The sequence below is a fragment of the Carettochelys insculpta genome, chromosome 3, assembly GCF_033958435.1.
Source record: "Carettochelys insculpta isolate YL-2023 chromosome 3, ASM3395843v1, whole genome shotgun sequence".
Lineage (NCBI taxonomy): Eukaryota > Metazoa > Chordata > Testudines > Carettochelyidae > Carettochelys > Carettochelys insculpta.
Genome location: NC_134139.1, coordinates 48,731,029 through 48,750,497, shown reverse-complemented (window position 1 = coordinate 48,750,497; position 19,469 = coordinate 48,731,029). Strand labels below are relative to the sequence as shown.

The 19,469-nt window shown below is 44.4% G+C and overlaps 1 protein-coding gene across 4 annotated transcripts in view; it reads right to left on the bottom strand.

Moving 5' to 3' along the window:
* Positions 1 to 19,469, bottom strand: part of DAAM2 (dishevelled associated activator of morphogenesis 2) — a 230,721-nt gene that overhangs the window by 43,526 nt on the left and 167,726 nt on the right. For 2 of the 4 annotated variants that reach the window (XM_074989803.1, XM_074989802.1), the window contains exons 12-17: positions 18,480 to 18,618; positions 17,800 to 17,858; positions 17,191 to 17,375; positions 15,630 to 15,944; positions 3,732 to 3,839; positions 530 to 562 (exon numbers count right to left, since the gene is read on the bottom strand). In XM_074989803.1, the coding sequence (XP_074845904.1) occupies positions 530 to 562; positions 3,732 to 3,839; positions 15,630 to 15,944; positions 17,191 to 17,375; positions 17,800 to 17,858; positions 18,480 to 18,618 (839 nt within the window). The remainder of the gene's footprint in view (positions 1 to 529; positions 563 to 3,731; positions 3,840 to 15,629; positions 15,945 to 17,190; positions 17,376 to 17,799; positions 17,859 to 18,479; positions 18,619 to 19,469) is intronic. The other 2 variants (XM_074989804.1, XM_074989806.1) reach the window with 2 other exon arrangements.

Sequence of the window (19,469 nt, the reverse complement as noted above, 5' to 3'; positions counted from 1 at the left end):
GATAGCTTTATGGCTAGTGAAAAAGTGATGGGCCAGGAGATTGAAGTCATCTCCAGACTCTGTCTGAGCAGGGCAGGGCAGTGTAGACTTTCCTCAGAGTGGCCTACCATGATGTCCCACACACTGAACTATGGAAAGCATTGCTAAGGTTGAGAAGGAGTTCACATTCTGTGCCCCATTTGGTCCTTGGCTTCTCTGTTAAAAAGACAGTCAACAAGGAGACCAATGAGGGCCCTCATAGGGTACCCATGGTGTGATCACCTGTCAGTAGAAACCAGACCAAGACCACATTTTTCCCAGTTGAGTGAAAACATGATGCTTGTTTCAGCTTCCTCACAGCCCAGATAAATACATGTATGGGAGCTCCTTGTACCTTCTCCCCACCCAGACAGGAGCTGCTGAAAATCAAGCACTAGTGGAGCACACAGCCCCTTATCTGTGTGGTGTTGTGTTCATCTTTGGTCTGCATGCTGTAGGAGAATCTTGCAAGCCAACAGATTGTTTTTAGGGGTCAGACAGTGGTACTCACCTGCTTACAGGAGGAGGGGTTAGTTAGCAGGTCCTATGCAGGCAGCAGCCGCAAATAACAGAGAAGGAAACATGCCAAACATTAGCCATGGAAATAAAGACATCAAGTTTAACAAAGAGGCAGATTTTAGCCATACACAGTTTTCTAAGAGAATAAAATTATTTGCAAGTAACATAGGCCCAAATTATGAAAAGGTATTTAAGCATTGCTCTGCTCATTAAAAGTTAATGGCAGTTCACTCAATACCTTCAAAAAACTGGCCACAGTATTTACCCAAAGAGCTGCCAAGGTTAACAGTCCAGGCTCTGTTCTCCTCTCCTTATGCATGCACATAGCTTCCCATTATGAATCATAATTCATTGTACTTCTAGAGCAATGACCATCCAAGGATCTCAAGACAATTTACAAACACTAAATTATTAAGGTTCATGACATCCTTATGCAGCTGGTATTTATCCCCATTTTATAGACAGGCAAACTGAGACGCAGAGAGCTCAAGTGATTTAGTCAACATCATACAGTCAGTGACAATCAGGAGGTGAGTCTGAGAGACCCAACTCTCAGTGCATGATCATCCACTGGACACAACACTGATGCTGCCTACAGCCACCTGCATGAGATACATGTATCAAAGGAGGGGAGAACAGATCCTTTTGTCTTTAAAAATAAAGAAGCAGTTTAACAAGTGAAACTGGAAAAATATTAAGACCATGTTAATAGTAGCAAAAGAAAGAAATGCCTTATTTACACGCACACTTTCTGTTTCAAATGCAAAGGAGCAGATTTGCTTTGACATTTTTCTTTACAGCTATTTGGATGAAATCTAAAAGTCATGAACCCAGAGTAAACACACAGTTGGCCAGAGTGGAGCATTCCTAACAATAAAAAAGGAAGAAAAGACCAAGTGTGAATTAACCAGAAAAGTTCTTCTCAGATTTTAATTCATGACGAACTTTGGGTGATTGGCCTAAAAAACCCACTATGGAATGGCCTTATTGTTTGAAATTCAGTTTGCACTGGGATACATGTAGATGAAAAAGGAAATACAGCTTAAAGGAAGAACAAAGGAATATTGAAAGGAACATGTTTAAAACCAAACCCAGGGCTGGAGCATAGTCTATAACCTTTAGTACAAAAACACAGTTTGGTATTCTACACTCGCCAGTCTTGCATCTGTGATCCTGCACTGTCTGAGATATTGTTATAAAGCACTATAATACTTTATAAGGATGAAAAAGACCATTTTGAGACTCCTGGAGGTCAAAGTCAGAAGATGGCTCCATTCCAGTGGGAAGGGGTTAGGGTCCGGTTAGCTTATGGCGAAACAGGCCAAACTGCTTTTCTGTGGTTGGTAATGCAGCTATAAATATTATGTTTCTAACTATGAATTGGCAGATAAGGACAGCCTTGCCTTTCCATTTTGGGGCCCAAACAAGGCAAGACTTTGAAAGGCCTTTCCTAATGATGAAGCTCCAATGTTTACATCTTGATGTCAAGTGCTGATGCAATACCGCTGCATTGGGATGGGGTCTTGCTGCTGTTATGGCTGCTAACACATACAGATGGCAACTCAGGCTATTTGGGAACTGGTCCAGAGTTCCCCCCACCAGCTGAATTTCGTGTAGTTTAATCATCCTAAATGAGTTATTTATTTAGGAGCAAATATCTTAGGGGATAGTTTGGGGTCTTTTCTCATGCAAGTCATTTGCATATTCTGAATACCCCAAGATAAGAACAGTTCAGTGATCCTAGCAACCCCATTGAAACTGCAATGTATTTACAGCTGCAGAATGAGGAATCAGGTGCAAAATTTTCATCTTATAATGGAAAGGGGGTGCTTCAAAATTGGGGTGCTCATCTAGACAACTTTGGGTTAAGTACGTCTGAAGAGTTCTACTAATCCTGCTGTTATGAAGGCCAGAGATATGTTGCCCTAGTTAGTTATTTCACTGGAACCAGTTTGCCAATGGCTGATAATAGAGCGCTGATACCTAGTGTAGACTCAGCGGTACGGGGTAAAGATGGAGAGGGAAGCCTTTGCTAAACTCCTTATCTTTTTGCCATTAAATGAGACTATGCAAGTTATTTTAATATATTTATAATTTAGCATCAGTTGAAAAGTTAAACAAACAAAAGGAGAGTGAAAAAAAACAAAGCCAGCCAAGTCTCCCTTGCTATTTCTGTGGCACCATATGGGGAAACGTTTAAGCATCAAAATGGCTTCTAGTTATCATTTCTGTGTCTGTCTTCAAACACAGAAGCAATGGCCCAATTCTAGTGTTGGAAGAAAGTTTCCCTGAGTACATTACAAATGACAGAGAAATCTGGGGGGAGAGAAGGGGCTGGAAGGACTGTGCCATTCCTGCTGAATCTCATTCCTGCAAAGCAGACAGATTGCAGGTGACTCGCTTTCCAAGAATCGGAGGAGGGGAGAAAAGACTTTCTAATAAATGGCTGCTGTAAAAGTCTGTTGTTAGTGTTATAATCTGTAACTCGGACAGTTTCTGTAACTCAGCCAGTTTGGCCAATATGATGTTTGGGGAAAAAAAAAAAAGAGACAAAGCAAAACACAGCTAATTCTGGTCACATAGCTCAATCCTCTGTAGCTGCCCAAAGTTTTACCCTGGATGAATAAGGAGGGTGAAAAAAGAAAGAAAGAAAGAAAGAGATTAGGAGCACTGAATACAAAGTTCAAGAGCTTTACAGAAGCTAGCTGCTGCTCAGATAAAATTGGAACATTACCTGCTGGGATCTGTAGGCTCTAAGGGCTGCATATTTGGACTAAATATCTAGCCAACAGCAAGCTGTACTTTGGCCAACAGTCCCCCACCCACCCACCTCCTCACTCCTGTTCTTTACTAGGGAACAACAGACTCTCAAGTAGAAGTGGCTCCTGTTCATCTGTCCCCCAAACTAGTGCTGGAAAAGATTCAGTCACAAATGTGACCTACCCTGATGCAGAGTCTCAGGAAATGCAAGCCCTGAATAACTGCTCCCTTTAATGTTTCCATCCATGTGCAGAATAAATTTTATGTGCACTGAGGCATGTGTGGATGTGCACAACCAGTGTAAACATATACTGACAGCTGTGGGCATTCTGCTAATGAAGTGGGTGGCACTTGAACCTCTCTTGAGTGGCTGCCCAAGTGCACAGCCTGCAGGGAAAACTGCCTGCAAAGCTGGGGGAAGAGCCCACCCTTACCTGGTGTCTTTGATAAGCAGAGAACATTTTTTCAAAATCCTCCAGATCCAGCACCTTGAAAGCCTTTAAATCATCAATTTCGTGCCAGATTGTGCCATGAATCTTCTCCTACAAGCCAAAAGAGACAAGTGCATGTTCAGGAGATGAACCACAGTGAAAACTTGTAGCTAATTACACCCAATTCCAGCAAGGCATATCCACCTCTCAACTTGGCATAACGTATGATGATGCTGTCATTTTGGGGAGCATCTTTTGTTTCTGGAATATGTAGGATAACTTTCTAGTCCAAAGAGAAACATTAATACAAATGATGGAGCTATATTTTTTAACCTAGGCATTTTGCAATTTGCATTACATCAATCCCCCTTTTAAAATACCACTTTCCAGAACTAGACTATATCATTCCAGATCCACTCAAGGTCCCATATATTGTACATTTCCATTCGTCAGTGGAAATTCCTGCTGCAGATAAACATGGTCATAGGGCAGCAGGAGTCGCTGTCAAAAGAAGGAAATTGAATGAGGATTCTGGTGTGTGGAAAATCCCAAACACAACTCTCTCAAGCAACAGATTTTGCAAGACCTTGCTGCCAGCCTTACCTGGGTGTGGAATATAACTTGCACAGGTAACAGGGGGTCAAAATTTTTCTCTCCAAGTGACTCCCTCCCCATCTTTAAAGGCAAATCAACTTCTATTGGATAGCATCTTTTGTCTACGTATCCCACGCACCTACCGGGTGTGGTTCACTGTCCCATGCAGTGGCACTTAGGCCACTTAGCGAGAAAAGAATGAGTCTCCTCTACAGTCTTAGCTGTGAGCCAGCTGGCTTTTAACTCAAGCGGTAGAGGCTCATGCACTAAGCTCCAGAAGGCCCAGGCTCATGTCTGCCTGCGGGTGCTTATGTGTTACTATTTTACATGAAAAGATGTTCCTGGGTCTCAAACAGATGTGCTCTGTATCCCAGCCTCTCAAACAGCTGCAGTGACAGTCACAATGGTGAAGGTAGCATGGTGCATGGCAGACTCTCCCTGTCGAGTGGGTGGCTAGCATGAAAGAGAGAGTCACCAACAAGGGGAAGCCAAGTATCAGAGGGGTAGCTGTGTTAGTTTGTATCCACAAAAACAACTAGAAGTTCTGTGGCACCTTATAGACCAACAGATATTTTGAGCATAAGCTTTCGTGGGTGATGAAGTGAGTCTTGCCCATGAAAGCTTATGCTCAAAAATATCTGTTAGACTATAAGGGGAAGGCAGATGCCTGTTGACTACTATTTGCTCTCCACAGGCATAAGGAAGCTCCTGAAAATATTTGAGTTCTAAAGCCAGCTGTCATTCTACGTTAGAAGAAGGATTTTGTTGCTTTTTGAACACTCAGCAGACGCACCAGACCCTAGGTACTGAACTACCTTCCGCTCCCCAAAACTTGTGGCAGGGCAGTGTGGGGCAAGCGTAGTGCAATGACCCATTTAGAGAGGGCTGACAATGTGGCCTCTTTCAATAGCACTCCCCTGAGGTGAAAAACATCAGATTACATAGACAGAAAAATATAAAGGGACTGGGAAATCTTGGAGATGAAGGCGAAGCAGAACAGTACAACAAGAGATTCTTCTGGACAGGAAGTAAGGAAAGTCAATGAAACTGCCCCATCAGGCTTTGGTATCTAAAGTACACCCATGCAGCAAAGTGGATTAACACTTCATTGTAGGAATGAACTGGGAACAGGTTCCACTTCCCACTTACACGCATTAGATGAATAAGAGAAATGCTGGGAGCCACAAGACACAAAGAAACAGGAAAAATCTGAGGCATGAGGACAAAAAATAAAGGAAAAGCATGGGGGTGAGGGTTCTGATTAAAAAGAGCTAAATTATCTGGAGGAAATTCCTGAGAAGGTAGAAGCTACAAAGGAAAAATCAATGCCCTTCCTCTCTTGAAGCAGGTTGTGGATGCATAAGCAGACAGAGGAAGAGTAGTGTGGAGTCATCACAGCCCTGGAAAGCCTCCTGTGTGAAAGTAGAACACATGGGCTATGTCCACACTAGAAGCATGTGTTGACAGAAGACAGCAAAAACTCGACAGAACCTCTGTCGACAGATATCGGCTACATACAACTTGCTCTGTTGATGGAGAACTGCCAGGCTGCACTGCCCTCTGGTGACACAAAATGGGATGGCAGCTCTGCAAACAGGGCTGCCTGTCAGCCAGAAGCCCTCTCTGTCGACAGAAGTGTCTACACTGCATTTTTGTCAACAGTACGCTTATGCCTCAAATTTTTGAGGGATAATACTGTCGAGGAAAATGCCAAGTTCTGTTGAGACTTTGTCGACAGAATGCTTTAAGTGCATGGAGGCGCCCTGAGTTATGTCGACAGAAAGCCCCTTCTACCGACAAAACTTGTAGTATTGACCCAGCCATAATGTAACAGGCTCATTGATAGTTTTGTGACTTTTTCTGTATCCAGGGTGGTCCTTTCCAGCGACTGCAAAGTCATGATCATTGGCAAGATATTTGGATCTTGCAACTAGAATGGGATGAGCTGGCTGAACTAAACAAGCAGCCCACACCTCAAAGCTAATTTTCATGGTTTCTCATCCCTGGATGCTACTTCCTGTCTCAACAAGAAGCACCAAACAAAGTAAGTTCTCAAGCACTTTGTTCTCAAGCCTGGTTTTGTAGACCTTAAAGTTCCACACAAACACCAAAACTTGTTGATGTTTTCCTGAGCTCTCAACCCTTTCTGGGTCATCACATCACTAGCTGCATGTTCAGCCACTAGTTGGACATGAAACTGTACTTAAAAAAAAAAAAAAGAAATGGGGTGTTTTTTCAGGAAAAGTCCCATCAAAGTGATAAGCCCTGAGAAAGGTTCACATGCAACATGTTATGTACAGTGAAAGCGTGGATGTGACCAAACAGCTGCTCAAACTCTGTTCATCTAAATTTCAGGCTGGAACTCTCTAAGAGGAGCAAGATTCCCTTGTGGCTGGAATGAGAGAAGCAAGTCTTACCAGATTTCTGATTTACCTGGGAGCAAGAACCAAGGAGCATCAAAACAGTCTCCCAACTCACCTGAATTCCCAGAATAAAATGTAAACAGAAAATTTCCCAATTCTTCAGATTTCAGAGTGCATTTACCCTGAGCATGGACTTATCTAAGCTGGTTTGTCCATCTCTTGGCTATATATCACATGAACTTATGAAGACACACCCAAGGCTGGGACAACTCTTTCTATCACATGCACAAGAAGGTCAAACCCAGCCGGGCCAGTTTACATGCTGAAGAAATATACCAGGTAATAGTTCCTTTAGGCAGAGAGGTGGAGACTGAACAGCCTTTGGTACACAGAGTGCACACATGGAGGGGCTGTCCTGTCCATTCTCGTGTTAAAACAGACCCTTGAAAAGCTGCAGAGGGCTGCTAGACAATTGCTTTTGCTGTGCTCTCATGGCTTAGTTATGGATTAGATGGCTGAAGGTTTCTTGTCATCAGCCAGAGAGACTAAGGATTTTAAGAGAAACAGACTCATATAGTATGGCTGCTATGATAAATGATTCCCTCAGTTCCATAAAAATATTTATGGTCCCTAACTAGTAGTTTAAAAATAAAATAAATTCTTTACTTTAAAAAAAATGTTACAAGGCTGCCAAGCTCTGTGGTTTCTTTGCTTAGCAAATTTTTAACCCACGCTGAGGAACTAAACTACATTTCCCAGGGTCCCCCATTGATTAGCTCAGAAATGGTGGGAAGTGGTGTAGTTTGAGAAACACTGGAGTAGTCAGGTTGAGTCATAATAAGGCATTTGCTCTAATGAGATGGGTTTTTGGTGCATTATATTTATAACCTTAATTCCTGCAGGCTATTCATTTCCATTCTTGGGTGTTTGAAATGATGTTCACTCTGCAGGATGGCCATAGGGTTACAAAGATGATATGACAAGAAGATGCACAGGATGAGTGAACCATAACTTCACTTTAGGAGGTCCCAAATACATTCAAGGCCTCTTTAGCTCTCCTACAAGTCAAGAGAATCCAGAGAAAACTGAGTGGCCAGTGATTTTAGGACAGGCAAATGCTAGATGCACACAAACTATTCACAACCAATAGGTGAAACAACTTGAAATTTGAATTTTTTCACATTTCTTTGCAAGTTTCAAAATGTGATGAAAAACAGATGTTCCCCTCTTAATAACTGGATCCCTTTATCCACGTAAATAAACCTATTTGGAGTTCATTCTGAGGAAACTCTAACTTCCAGTTTTTCAGATGGGGGTGCACGGTTTTCGATTGACAACAGTTACTTTGCGCCATTTCAGGGCAAACCAAAATCTGCAATGCAAAGAACCACCTGAAACAACAGTGAACATTTTCAGGCTGAGATGTGTAGGCAACCCTATCTCCCCATGTAATTTTGGCAAGGTGGCCCCACCACCCCAATGCCATCTCCTGCCTGCTTCCCATTTTCAGGCTGCTTCAGCAGCTGCTGGGGGGCTTGCTGTTGTAACTTGCTGTAGACTCTTGGGCCTCTGGCTAAAGCCTTAACTCAAGTCCACTCCTTCCACAGAAGCAGAGATCCTCTGTCCAACTTCAAACAAAAGACAAAGTCTTTGCCCCAGTCTCAAACTAGGCCCAAGGTCTCTTTCCTAAGGCGTCCGTTTTCTTTCCTCTGATTCTTCTGTCCATCCGCTCAGCTTGGCTTTCAGCCTTTTCCCTGCCCCTTTCCCTTTTTCACCTCAGCCCCTTCTGGGCTCATCCGAGTTGTTCTCTGCCCCTTCCTGAAGAGTCACACCCCCAAGTACCCACCTACCTAAATCTTCCACATGCCTCTACCTGCCTTAACCTTTCCTCTGGCCCTCACAACCTGTCAGCAGCCATCTGTGGCCATGACCTTCCCTTTCTTCCCAAGCCACTCAGCTAGGTCAGGTTGGGTTATATGACTCACTAGTCACACGACTTTCATTTTCCCACCTGGCAGGAGAGCAGGCTATGTCACTGGTGGTGTTGAGACCCATCTCCCTTGTGCCAGCCCCTGCGACAGGGTCTCATCATTCTGGGACCCACTCAAGGATCACTCTGTTTGCCAGGACATTCATACTCGTTTAAGGAGAGGCATACTCAAGGATGTCTAAGTACCCTATACATCACTTTCTGTAGGCAGGGTGAATCTCCACTGAGTCCAGTGGCAGGTCATGAGCAAGATTTCCAAGAAAATGAGGTTGCAAAAAAATTACAGTGTCCTCAGCAAAGCAGGACACTCCTATCTTGTGAGTGTTTGTGCAAAACTACTGTTTTCCACCAATATTAATGACCTGTGGTGAAATGTGATCTTGTGATTTTCCACCAGCAACTACAACTTTTCACAAAGAAATCCCACCACTTTGTCACAAAACCATTAAAAGTGGGACTTTGTTGTTTTCAGAGCAGAAATAATTTCTTAATTTTGTGGAAAAATTCAACCTCGAGTGACAAATATTTTTGGTCATTATGTAGTTTTTTCACTCTATGTGGGAAATTATTTGCATAACTCATAGATTTGGTCTATGCTGAACCAAAGCCTTCCTGACGTGGTCTATGCCGAGCAAAAATTCCACCAGGTTTGGCTACAGAAACACTGTCTTTTACCTCATTGGTAGAACCACTGCCCACAGTAGGAGGACTCTGAAAGTGCTAGTCCACTTCATAATATCTAGCCACCAGATACCAAGAACAAAAGAAGTAGACAGGTAAATTATTTACTCTGGTAGCTTCAAATTAATATGTGAATACATAGATTCAGAAAAGGGCAACAAAAATGGTTAGAGGTTTGTAAGGAGTGCCGTATGAAGAAACATTAATATGACTGTGACTTTCAGCTTAGAAAAGAGGGGACTAAGGGGGGATATGACAGAGGTGTATAAAATAATGACAGGTATGGAAAAAGTGAATAAGGAAATGTTATTTACTTGCTTCCATAACATAAGAACTAGGAGTCACCAAATGAAATTCAGGGGTAGCAGGTTTAAAGCTAACAAAAGAAAGTCTTTCTTCATGCAGCACATGGTAGGCCGGTGGAACTCCTTGCCAGAGGATGTTGTGAAGACCAAGGATTTAAAAGGGTTCAAAAAAAGAACTAGATAAATTCATGGCGGTTAGGTCCATCTATAACATATCCTGGTTATTAGCCAGGATAGGTAGGAATGGTGTCCCTAGCCTCTGTTTGTCATTGCCTGGAAATGGATAGCAAGAATGGGATCCCTCAATGACTACCTGTTTGGTTGACTCCCTCTGGGGCTTCTGACATTGGCCACTCTCAGAAGACAGGATATACTGGGCTAGGTGGACATTTGGTCTGAGCCAGTATGGCCACTTCTATGTACTTAGTGTGAAGATAAAGAGATAAGAAACAGACAGTTCAAATCCACATCTGGAACCAAACTTTCCAGGTGCCTTTTTATATTTCTAACTAAAACCAAATATCCAGTCCCAGCATGCCACATGCTGTAGCCAGACAAAGCAAGGCAATGGCCACCTGTAACATCAGTACACACCAAAGAACTTTAATGTATATAATATATGCATGCTGCTAGATGCCATATTAATACTAACAGACTCTTAGTAATTGCTATAGGCCTAGTTGTGTTGTAGCTACCTTCAACCCAGATGACAGCATGGCACCTGAACTCCTCGTCATCTTCCTGACTACCTTGCTGACCTCTGCCACGTCTAAGCATCCCCTCAGGAATGCCATCCAGCCCATCGTCTCCACCGCTGGTGCCACGGATTGCTGGATGTGTACCCTGCTGAACTCCTCTACCACATTGGGAATTGAGTTTGTCCCTCTGAACCTGAATGATTGGTGGCACAAGAGCAACATCTTCTGGTGGGGACCAGTCTGTTTTGATGACAGCGACGTCCACTCCTACCTTCGCCACAGCCCCTGGGGTTCATGCTGTGATAGGGTGAACTCCTACTTGGATAAGGAATCTGGAAGTTCTGGTTCTGGTTTTGTTATTGTACCCTGTAACGGGATGAGGCTTGCTGGGATTTGAGTCCCTGACAACCTTGTCGTCCCGGGTGCTGGGAGGGTGGAACTGAATGTCTTGCTTGTAATTCCTCGGAGTGGAAGCCATTGCGTGCGAGGAAGCTCCAAGGTTAAGATGGACCCTTCTGTCCCGTCCTCCCAGCCAAGTTGGTGTGGGTAGAGGTAACCGGTTTAAACTTTCGTGGAACTGAGTGTCTTGCTTGTCATTCCTCGGAGTGGAAGCCATCGCGTGCGAGGAAGCTCCAAGGTTAAGCTGGGCCCTTCTGTCCTGTCCTCCCAGCCAAGCTGGTGTGGGTAGAAGTAACTGGTTTGAACTTTCTGGATTAGACCATAATTCCCATCTGCCTTCCTGTCTAATTGTTCTCTGTCTGAGTGTCAGCAAGGGATTGGTGGGTCTCAAAGTATGTAGTACTGGCCCAACAAGGAAGAGTTTGTGCTGTAATTAACCAATCTTGCTGCTTTTAGGTAAACACTCAGAACAGATTAAACAGGATGTATCTGCCATCAAAGATGCAGTTAAAATCTTACATGCTGTAACTATCTCATGGTTAAAATGGCTAGCTCAACAATTAGAATTTTCTCTCACTCCATTCCTGCATTCAATGTAACCACTATTTTGATTGTTCTTATCATAGTAGTTGTGTTTTGCATAATACTGTGCATCGTTAGGAGACTGATTGACGTGGCTATCTCCTCTATGCAAATCCGATACATGGAGCTGACAAGTGATCCTAGCCGGTTCCGCGATTCCCCACATACTGATCGGATCATTGGGCACTTTTAGACTTCCCCCAAGGAGGGCAAAAGGTGCTGGCATCACCACCACCTTGCGTTCTGGGATGTAGTGTGGTGCATCGGGGGTGGAATGTAGCCAGACAAAGTCTCCCCCTTACAAGCCAGCTTACTCGTTGCCCCCCCCGCCCCCACCGAGGAGCATACAGGGCACGGAAATGGCTGCTGACATCACAGTCTTTGATGCCCTCATTGAGGCCCAGATGTGCTAGCTTATCGTGACCCTGAGAAGCAGAAAGTACAGATGGAAGGCTAACAGGCCAGACTGTCAACAAGAGGGGGGGGACCCTCAGAAATCACCCCAGCTGGCATTGATCAATATGATGCACACACACAATCACCCAGAAGGAGACGTGCCCCGCCCGCACAAAAGAATGTCCTGTACTCCTAAATTGTTTATCTCTTGTCTTACAAGTGCAAACTAAGTAGAAATGCCCTTGTAACAAACTGGCATCACAAAGACAGACCAGTATGATCTGGCACCATAGATAAGAAAGAGAATACATAACCCAAAAGGGGTATAAAAGATGGGTCCAGCAGAACTCTAACTTTGAGTGCATTTCCACCAATTACCTGCTGGTCGGGTCAGGTGATTGCCTCCCGAGGTCCACAGCTGGGGACGCCCAACCTCGTATTCGTCTTTCCGCGGAATTGAGTGACCGATCCAGCTTGGCTACGCTGGTATCGAGAGACGCAGAGAGGGTAAGATACACCCATGCTAGGTCTCTGACTTTTTTGTGCACAGCTAAAGAATTAGAGCTCTGTAACTAGATGTCATTGTGCCAAGATATCATTGTGTTAGATGGTAACAGATATCTTTGTACTGGATTGTAACGTAACTTGTTAACACCTGTACTTTGCTACCATATAAGAAGTAAACAATAGCCTTTTGTAACCGCACACTTATAACTGTAGCTTAAATAAACTTGTAACTAGTTAAGCTCTGAGCCTAACCATTTTGTTAACCCTTTTGTCACTGCAACACAGCCGGCACAACAAAAGAACTTTAACCGTTTGGTTACTACAGCCTGGCCGTGGGTGAGTGTGCTAGGAGCTGCCTCCTCTAACAGTAAAAAACTGGGTTGTGTAGGACCCAGGGGAGTACCTCACCGCACATTACCTGGCCACCAGCTAACACATGCCCAGGATAAAACCCAGGATGGAATTACCTGGTGGGAGGGAGGGGGAAGCAACCCCCATTTGCAGTCTTCTAACAAAGAAAGAAATCTTGCCAGGGCTTCATCATGGCCCGATTGCAATGCTAAGTGTTTCTTCCCCAGCCTTTCTAAAAGCCAGTACCTCTCCACACAAAGTACAATAGTTTTGGAATGGAGCTGTGACATGGAAAACATTAACTAGAACTCAGCCTATGCCATCAAAGTGTCTGACACCGGTCACTGATTTAGAACAAAGCTAATAGAGGTTGTGGGTCTCGGGGTGAATTAATGAGTCATTGTTTGTAAGCTGGTTTAGTTTCATCAAAGCGCACACAGCTTCTAGCTGAGCTCTGGGTGAATTCTCTTTCCCATATTGCCCATCAGAACTGTGGGATGTGATTTACTGCTACGGTCAAATGCTTAGACAACAGGCGTTAGAAAATAGCTGAGTATTCTCATAATAAACAACAAGGTGGCACCTTACTTCCCAAGCCATCAATAATGCCATGAAAGGTGCTGATCAACTGCCCTGGATGTCACTCTGCTCTGTGGACCCACAGAAGAGGTACTGCACAGACCACATGCGTTCCAGGCACATGGACACACACTGCCCCAGCCAGTGTGGACCTCTGAAGGCCCATGATAAAGACACAAGGGGATTTTACTCTCCACGGCCAATTCAGCACTTGTTCTCTTTGTTGAGCTGGCAGCTTTGCACAAAAGAACAATAGCAACCTTTGTGGGAAATTTATATTTCTCAAGACATTTACTTAGGAGGTCACCTGCAATTTCCTCCCACTTCCATTAACTCCACTGCCCTCAAAAATGCAAACTGTTCCTTCTGGAGCCTGTCAACACTCATCACTGTTTTGTCTATAGGGGACAGGGTTGCTCCCCATAGGACTGAGAGCCTCAAATCTGAAGCCTCAAACCTTTATCCTGATTTACATGCTGTGGTCCAAGAAATACCAAGTCCCTTCAATGAGGAGGTAGTTTAAGGCACAGGGTGGGAATCAGGAGTTCTGGATTTTACCCCCATTTCTGCCACAGATGCCGCTTGTGACCTTGTGCAGCCACTTAACCTTTTCTTTTGCCTGCCTTCTCAGCTCATAAGAGTAGGGACTGTCTGCACGTATAGGTACTGTACCCAGCATAATAAGCCCTGGATCCTGATGGAAGAAAACCAGATACTGCAGTGATACAGATAATAAACCACTTCTACGTCCCAGCTTTCCCATTTGTAAACTAGAGATACTATCTCCTCCAAGGTTGATTGGTTGTGAGGCTTAAAAAATTAGTATTTGTGGGGAGCTTAGAGACTACATGGATGAATACCACAGAAATGCCAATAAATAAATAAAACTAAAGATGATCCCATTAAACCAGCCTTGTTCTGGCTTGTTACTGGGTTCTGAGGGTAGAGGTAAAGCCCATCAGTTACCACGGTAATAAGCATAAAGGTAGTGCCCAGTAAGCAGCATAGAGAACCCACCAGCGCTGAGGGAAGTGGCTCAAACATGGCCGTTCCCTTTGCAGAGAGCAACTTCAACTGACACTGCAACAAAATGTGCCCCAACCAACCATCCCTGCTACACTTCTACTCACAGCACCACGAGGTACTGAGCTCTCACTAAGAAATGCCCCGCTAGGAATATCCTACCTCTTACACCTCCCCAAACTGCTCCACATGCCCCAAAATAGCATTTTTTATCCACCTCACTGCTCAGGCCTTCAATATTAGCACAGCTGCCTCCAGTCTTAACCACAGGGCAGGATAAGCCTGTGGTTACTGTGCACTAAACAGAAACACCTGTGCCTCTTGCTTTTTAAAAAGTACAAGCATTGTTATTACTTCTTTTCATCAGTGCACCAAGTCCTGTGTTCTGAGAAGGAAAATAAATCCCCATTCTCTCCCACACCCCCACGTGGCCCTGACAGACAAGCACAGACGGGGCAGCAAATATTTCACTTTGCTTTATTTTAAAGCAAAAGAGAGTGAGTGAATTCTTGTGGCATTCCAGAGGTCCCCAGACACTCATTCTGAATGCCTGAGTTGGGCCCTGGGTGAGTTTCAGTCTAAAAAAGAACGTGGGTTTCTAGGCAGCTATCCAAATCCAACAGACACTTTAAAAAAAAAATCTGTGGAAAAAAATACTCCAAAGAGAAGGGGAGAAAAAGAAAATCCAGCAGAAGGGAGAGAGGCAGAGTGGTGATAGCGGCTGCAGGGGTGGCAGAAAGGAGTGAGCCATGTACACAACAGCCAGTTTGAATTCTTCTCCGTTTCTCATGGCAACTTCACTTAGGAATTCTCCTACCAAGAGAGTGAGTGAAAATAAGACCACAGGCTGCAAATCTAACTGTGAGAAGGGCAGATGTGGGTTCACATACAGCCACGATCACGTGATGAGCCCTGATGGGTGGCTGTGCCTACTGAGAGACTGCCCCTGCTATATTTAGAAGTGAAATCTGCAATGTCTGTCCTAGATTTGGTCGCACTATAGAGATGCTCCTGTTCACTGATGGGAGTCTGCAGGAACGGGATACCTCTAGGCATTAGTCAATGGGACATCTGGATCTGGTTTATGTTACATCCACTGTTGCTGGGCCCTTGTTATAGACACACCTGGATCTGGATTCAGGAAAGTCTAGGCCGTGCCTTGGTCATGATAATGTAGCCCATCAGAATGAGGATCTTTGCTGAAGTCCTACACTAGGGCCTGCTGGTTCAGACCCACGATGTTCCAGTGTAGCTGTGAAATCTTGTGGATGAGACTACAATGCCCTCTCCCACTCAGGGCAGCAACCTTGGTCTAAAGAGAAACACTAAGACATCAACTTCCGATACTCAGAATGTCTCCCCAGTGGCACCAGCCAACCCCAGTTAATGCCTGACTGGAACAGAGGCGGAGTGGAGGTGCTGCGGTATCTTACCTCACTCAGTTTGGCCCAGTTGAAGGATTTCAGTGGGTGAGAAGGTTGTGGGACAGATTTCTTCCTCAGGCTGGTCCCACTGCTGCTGAAGGTAGTTGTGGGAGGCGGCATCATCCCCAGGTTGAAGAAAGGAGGGGCTCCAGGTGGGGGAGGTGGCCCTCCTGGGGGAGGTGGCGGAGCAGGTGGAGGGGGGCAGCTGGAAAATGGGAGTGGGGGTGGAAGCGGGGGTAAGCACTCCATCAGAGAAGAGGGCAAAGCTAATGGGCCACCAGGAGGGGGAGGGGGTGGGGGTGGAAAGGAAATGCCACCTCCTTGCTGGAAAACAAAAACAAATAAAGCAGCAAATGTTTAAATGCACAATAATTCCATGTTGTCCATTCATGTGCAGTCTCTCTCACAATATCTGGTATCTTCCTCAAAGCCCCAGATTGCAGAATTTTTATGATAAAGAAGACTCTCAGCTTTCCTTTGAAAGTCAAAAAATACATCTCTAGCCCTCGTGGTGGCAGGAAAGACCTTGACATATGACCCTTAAAACACTCAAAAACACAGAAAGCCAGGAAAAAAGGCAAAAGGTATTTTGAATTTTAATCTCCTGAATTTTGGGGGTATGATTCTTAAACTACTGGATACTTGCCAATTAACCCCACCAGCATAGACAGGAGGGAAGCCCCTATCCACAGTGACCAGCTTCTGGGGATTGCATTTAGACTCCTGGAGGCGGAGACATGAGGGGAGTGAGGAAGACACTGCACCACACAGGAGGTAACTGATGGAAATGTTAGGCCTGCAGAGTGTAAAAGCAGCAGCAGTACCTCTGGAGGCTCCACAAGAAGCATTTGTCACCTCCCTTTCCTACACCCCTATAACCGGTGCTGTTTGCATTCCTCCAGCTGTCTCTGGAAATAAGAGGCAAACATGTTCCATTTGGGGTTTTCAATACAAATTACGGGCATCTGCTGCACTGTGGGAAGGGACACGTACCCCCCGGCTATTTGCGAATGGTTGAATGAAGAAGGTGATTACAAAGAATGGGACGCTATCTACAGACATGTGGATGGTGACCCCTGAATGTCTTACTAAGGCACCTACCTTGGTCCCTAATGCAGGCCTATGCAGCCTTTACAGGTGAGTCTATGCTGCCATCAGGAGTGTGCTTGCAACACGGGCTGGCATATTTGTGCCAGCTTTAATTAAGCTGGAACATGTACAAATAGCTGGGAAGATGCAGCAGCATGGGCACGAGCACAGGTTAGCAAATGCAAGTACACACTGTGGATTCTCAGTGTACTTGTGCAGCCTGTGCTGAAGCCCATGCTGCCATGTCTTCATTGCTATTTCTAGCCATGCTCACATGGGTAAAGCTAGTACAGGTCTGTCTATTCACGCTGCGATCATACTTCTGACCACAGCACAGATGCATCCAAAGACTCCACCTTTGCAGCTATGCACTCAGACTCCCTTGGGGGGAGAAAGACAATCCACCATTACTGTGCCTTTGCTCACTATTCGTTCACTTCTGTGGGTTAAAGGATGAGAGGAAAAGTTCCCAACCTCATACCGAGAACTCATTGAATTGAGCTACCAGGTCAGTCATCTGGTCCCGAGTTTGGCGCAGTTCCAAGGATTCCTTCTGCAGCTTGTCCTTCATCTTGTTCAATGTCTTCATCATTTCATCTTTCTCTTGGGTCTTTATCTCACATTCCCTTTCCTTCTTTTCTAGTCTGCTCAACAGCTCTGCATGTTCTGCAGGGAGAATGAGGAAGCATAACTGATGAAGCAAAAGACATGAAAGCTCTCTAAACAGATGTGAGACAGATTGAGATAAATAATGCAAACTGGTGGTGGGTTATAACTAGGAACAATGGGATGAAACTGGGCAGAGGAATACATAGACTGATTTTCAGGATGTATTACTTACCAGAGGTGACGTCTCCAGATGTCGAATAATCACCCATGAAAATCTGTGGATGCCTCATGACTTGAGTCATTTAAACTAGACTAAAGAAGGCAATGGAAAATATACTACTAGGACCAAACAAGCATTTTCCCCTGGGAATATGGACTGGAGGATGAAAACTGTCATCTCCATCTCTACTGTCTATCATTATGTGGTTAAAATCAGGTCATCTCACTGAGCTTTTCCAACAAAGAGACAGAGATCACATACCTCTTCTGAACTTCTCTGCCTGATCCCTCCATTGTTTCACTTCATTCTCATTCACCAGCCTGAAAGATGAAACCAGGTCATTTATGGTCTATTCTGAGACAGCCTGCCAGCCCTGTGGGCAACTAGTCACAATGAAAGATGAGTGAAAAAGGCAACTTTTGGAATTTAGTCTTATGGAGGCGTTTATATTCAAAGTATTGCAAAGCACTTCATAGTGCCTAGACCAGAAGCTTTCCACCTACAGTCCATGGACCAGAGAGATCAACCTGATGAACTGCATAATTAAATGAGATGGCACAGGAAAGTATGGTACTACACAAGGAATGGGGCACAGAAGGAGCTGAGTGAAGGGATGGTCCATGTGACCACATCTCTCATGTGAAGCAGCCCACAGAATGAAACACAATTCATTAACATTTTATGACATTCCTTCCTTGATATTCCACCAGCTCCACAGCTAACAGTACTCAAAGAGCAGAGGAAAGTAAAACATACCCTACAAAATAAGGAACAGATTAAGCTAGAGTCTGGAAAGCAATTAACTAGAAAACGTACAGCAGATCACAATAAAATATAACCTACATGTAAGCTCCTAACTGCAGGAGCCTGGTATTTTAAGTGCCATTTACAACTAATGTGCTGGATAGCAGGATTGAATAAGAACAATTAACACAATTTACATCTTAATGATATTCTTGACATTGAAGCTGTCCAGTGGAGCTATATCTGGATCCTCCCCTTTCTCATCCTGAAGAACAATTTGTTGTAGTATCCTGTCTAACAGCTGCCACTGCTGGAAATGTCCCCCATTCCGCTTATCTGCAGGAAGAAACACCAACACACAAGTATCAGAGAGGCAGCCGTGTTAGTCTGTATCTTCCAAAACAACAAGAAGTCCTGTGGCACCTTACAGACTAACAGATATTTTGAAGCATAAGCTTTCATGGGCAAAGACCCGCTTCATCAGATGCACGAGTCATCCGATGAAGCAGGTCTTTGCCCATGAAAGTTCATGCTCCATAATATCTGTTAACCTATACGGTGCCACAGGACTTCTTGTTGTTACCAACATACAGGTGCTACTATTAGCAACTGAAGGTGCTTGCAATTGCTGTATTCCCCAGGCAACAGCACAATGTTCCTTGCTTTCTTTTTATCCATCTTAAAAAAGAGTTGTTAATGGTGGTGTGTGTGGGGGGCGGGGGGAAGGGGCTAATGACCCACTGCAGGTAAGTTATAGAATGTAAGTCCTGACTCCACACTATCTTGTGTCTTGCATTGCCATTTACACTTCAGCAACAAGGGTGTAAAATTCCTATCAAACCAGACTCGTGAAAAGTGCAAACTCAATCCTGTGCCTCTATTACACACTCATATTTCATGAGTCCTGCTACAGGTCAGGTAAGTGTGTGCAGAAATGCAGCTACAGAGGAGTTTCAGTAAGTCAGACTTGTGACTCTGCTAATTGCTGGGAGCTGAATTTTCTTCCAAGGTGGGGATATCTACATACCAAGTAGCCAGGCACTTTACAATATTTATATTAGTCAATTACATGCTCAGGTATCTGTAACTGAATTCAATAAAACCCTCTGTGGACATAATGAGCTATAAAAAAAAGTTACCAGTGTCTATATTATTTTTTAAAGAGACTGAGCCCTCTGGTATGCATT